Source organism: Vicia villosa, unplaced genomic scaffold (assembly GCF_029867415.1).
Source record: "Vicia villosa cultivar HV-30 ecotype Madison, WI unplaced genomic scaffold, Vvil1.0 ctg.001920F_1_1, whole genome shotgun sequence".
In the NCBI taxonomy this organism is placed as follows: Eukaryota; Viridiplantae; Streptophyta; class Magnoliopsida; order Fabales; family Fabaceae; genus Vicia; species Vicia villosa.
In genome coordinates, this window is record NW_026705776.1 from 204,568 (window position 1) to 208,130 (window position 3,563).

The 3,563-nt window shown below is 32.0% G+C and overlaps 1 protein-coding gene across 1 annotated transcript; it reads right to left on the bottom strand.

Moving 5' to 3' along the window:
• Positions 1-387: 387 nt before the first annotated feature.
• Positions 388-3,287, bottom strand: LOC131637130 (L-ascorbate oxidase homolog). The gene is made up of 8 exons (XM_058907719.1): positions 3,125-3,287; positions 2,915-3,024; positions 2,349-2,619; positions 2,158-2,254; positions 1,598-1,943; positions 1,105-1,470; positions 831-909; positions 388-746 (listed from the first exon to the last, which is right to left on the bottom strand). Exons 1-8 carry the CDS (start codon positions 3,263-3,265, stop codon positions 549-551), a joined length of 1,608 nt encoding a protein of 535 aa, XP_058763702.1. The 5' UTR covers positions 3,266-3,287; the 3' UTR covers positions 388-548.
• Between the last annotated feature and the right edge of the window lie 276 nt (positions 3,288-3,563).

Genomic DNA, 3,563 nt, shown 5'->3' on the forward strand with positions numbered 1-3,563 from the left:
ATTTTTAGTAGTGAAAATGTCATGTTATTAAGTTTGACACCAAAGTATCATTTGATCCTGATCTATAAACAAATGCATCATTATTTTCTAATATAAAATATGTTTGTTTTTTTTAAAAAATCAACAATATTTTTCTAAACACAGTTAATATTTTCAAATATACCGACATTTTTTAATATAAAAGTACTGTAGTGTGACAATTAAACAAATAAGAACTGAAAAAGCTTAACATTGCTTAGTAAAAGCATTGTTGTGTGACTACTTGTTACAACACTTTAAAGTGCTGTTAAAAGGCAAAAAAACGTTGTTAAATCTTTTTCTGGCATAGTGAATCAATTCTTTCTCATTTCTTAGCACTTACACTCAATCAAAAAAAAAACACTAATATTCAATTTTGTATGTATTTTAATTTCGATTTTCGATTTTTATTGATATCAGATTTCAATTTACATTGATCTGAAAATGAACAACTCAATTTATTTCATAATTTATTAGACTAAACATGTCTAATTAAGTTGGTATAAATGAAAAAAAGTTTATATCTAACTTCAATGTCCTACAGCCTTGCCACATCTGAGTGCATTGCTTGGAATCAGGTACTCATCTCTTGTTGATCTTTCAGGAGAATACACTCTAAGATAAAATTGTTGACCTAAATACTGCCTAGCCCAATTCTGAGATCTCACATTCCACATTCCTACATTGTCCAATGGCATGTACACTGCAGTCCATGCATTTGGAAACACCTGTGTAGCAAATTAAAGATGAATATTAGATCGATATTGTAACAACGATGAACGGTATCTTTTAAATAAATTTGAATTAATTACCTGAACTGAACAACGATGAACTGCGTCGTTTAGATTGTAGCTCCGTCTGCTTGCTTCTGACCATTGTCCTTTATTCATTCTGCAAATTTAAATAATATAAATTTTTAGCGGGAAATTTTAAATGAAAAGTTTATAGGATTATAATTTAGTATGATATTTATATTATCGTAATAAAAAGAAAACTGATGTTCGAAAAAAAAATTAATATTTTGATCATGATGTGTAAATGTATAAAATTTTCAAACCAAAAAGGAGTAGGTTAAATTGAACTTACCCTACTACAAAATAACTGTGTCCATCAACGTGCCATGATTGCAAATGATTTTCGGTATTTTCAAACACAATTTCTACAAAACCGCGAAAATCGGCTGCCATGACTGAAGTCGTTAGATAACCGGGGACCTCGGTGGGTTTGTCTGGGATACTTCCAAGTGAAAACACTCCTTTAATATTGAAGTAATCGGCTAGTTTAAGCGGTGTATCCGTAGGAACAAACGACGCGCTATTTACAGCGTATCTGTGTTTTCCATGGATAGTTGGAGCAGAATTTTTAAGTCTGATTGTTCTTGTTATTTTTATCTGTCCGTAATGATATGTTCCTTGTGGATTCGGTCTAGGCCCACTTGCGGTAAGATTCGTCCTGAATCAATTAATTATTTGTTAATGTTAGCATACAACATCGCTAAAAATTTCAGTATCGATCTTACTTTAGTCCTTTCTTGTGGAACAAGTTTCATTTAACTTTGAAATAATAAACGAATAAATACCTAAAAGTTTGAGCTTGTTTGAGGGACCAGTCGATATCAGGGGGCGGTCCGGCCGGAAGAGGACCGCTAACTTTCTGTTGCGAGTTACTGTAATGAAGAATGGATGAAGCAGTCAACACCTGTGAGGTGAATCTTGATGAGGCAACAATGTAGTAATCTTTTGGTGGTTGATCAGCAGTAACCAATACAGAGTAAGTTTGTCCCAAATGAATGTCAAGTGAATCATAATAGTTTTGAACTGTGTGAGTTCCTTCCACCTCAACAAGCTTCATCTTATGGTTTTGGATTCTAAAATTTATCGAAGTGCTAATCCCCACATTCGATATCCGGAATCTGTATGTCTTCCCTGTAAACAATCAAATATGTTTCTTGAATTATTTAGAATAATCGCATAAAAATTTGTAATATTGACAAAATCGTATTGACAGACAAGTGTCTGACTGTACGCTAGTAATCATCTGTATGAGGTGTAATAAGGCGGTTTGATGGAGAAACATAAGAGTGGGTGAGATAAATGATTGTCAGTTTACGTAAACGAATGGAGTGAAATTTATGTATACCTTGATCGACCGTGAATACAGCAGAATTACCACCATTGATGATAAGTCCGTCGGGGAAAGGAAGATCCTTTCCGCTATCTAAAATTGCCTTCAAATCCTGCAAATATATATAAATCCATATTAATTGATGATTTATTCGTTCTTGCATAATGCAAGACTATACAAACGATTATTCGAAGAAGAAACTTAACTCTATGACTTCTCTTGTACCAATCTCCTGCTAATATGGTGATATCTCCTGCTGGAGGATCAAAAGGCACCGGTATCAAAGGGCGGCTAACGATTTTGAAACCGCCGTAACCGCCTGCCGCTTTGTGTAATCCAAGGGATGGAAAGTAGAAATAGCTACCAATTTGATCTTTTACTTGAAGAGCATAAGTGAAATTTTTTCCTGGAGGGATTGCACAATTTGTACCATACACTCCATCTTGCCATGAATTTCTCCTCTGCAGTGCACCGTTCCTAACAGAAAATCAAACACAATTTCAAATCAAACAGAGTCTGACTGGAGGGCGTGCAAGATAGATTATCGCACATAACCTAAAATTTTACATGGTTAAACTCTGACTAAAATAGATCTCATAAAATATTTGTCACAGTTAAACCACAACAAAATATAACCTCTATTTGTTTTGCCAAACAAACTGTAGTTAATTAAACTACACAGAATCTCCAAAAACTAAAGACGGCCCAGTCGTTGTAAATATTATGCAAATGATGCTTTTAACAATGGAATAAACAAGAAACAAAAACTAACCAAGAGATGAGGAAAGGTTCATCCAAGTTATTGAAAACATTGATAATCAAGTTATCATTAGTCACTGAATCAATCTGTGGCCCTGGAAACTGTCCATTTATCAATATTCCCTGCAATTTCACACACCATAATGAGTTTATATATTCATTTCATAAAAATAAGAAATTCAAATAACAACATCAATAAGGAGAATAATAAAAATAAAAGTACCTGCTGTTTAACTCCAAGTGGAAAAATGTCACCATATGTAACTTTCCAAGTGTAAAACCTATAAGGATCTTCTCCATTTACACATGCAACTAACAATAATACCAATGAAAAGAGAGAACAACATTGTTTGGAATAACCCATTTTTCAGTTTTTGTTTTTCTCTCCTACCTAGAGAACAATTTATATGCAAAACCAAATATAACACTTTCAATATATAAAGCAATTTTCTGACATTTTCCTTTAGAACACATTTAATATTATTATTAAAGTCAAACTGATATAGACTTTAAAAAACTACTAAAGGTAAATTTTTCTTATCTTTAATAAAAATTTAACTTTATAATATTAAATAATGGAGAAAAAATATAATACTTTAAAAAAAATTAAATAAATAAATAAAACTAATATTATTAATAACATTATTTAATTAAAAAGATAA

Coding starts and splice junctions, on each gene's coding strand:
- LOC131637130 (XM_058907719.1), bottom strand. CDS start 3,265: ATGGGTTATTCCAAACAATGTTGTTCTCTCTTTTCATTGGTATTATTG. Junction 3,025..3,124: donor CACTTGGAGTTAAACAGCAG/GTACTTTTATTT, acceptor GTGAAATTGCAG/GGAATATTGATAAATGGACA. Junction 1,471..1,597: donor AAACAAGCTCAAACTTTTAG/GTATTTATTCGT, acceptor TAATTGATTCAG/GACGAATCTTACCGCAAGTG.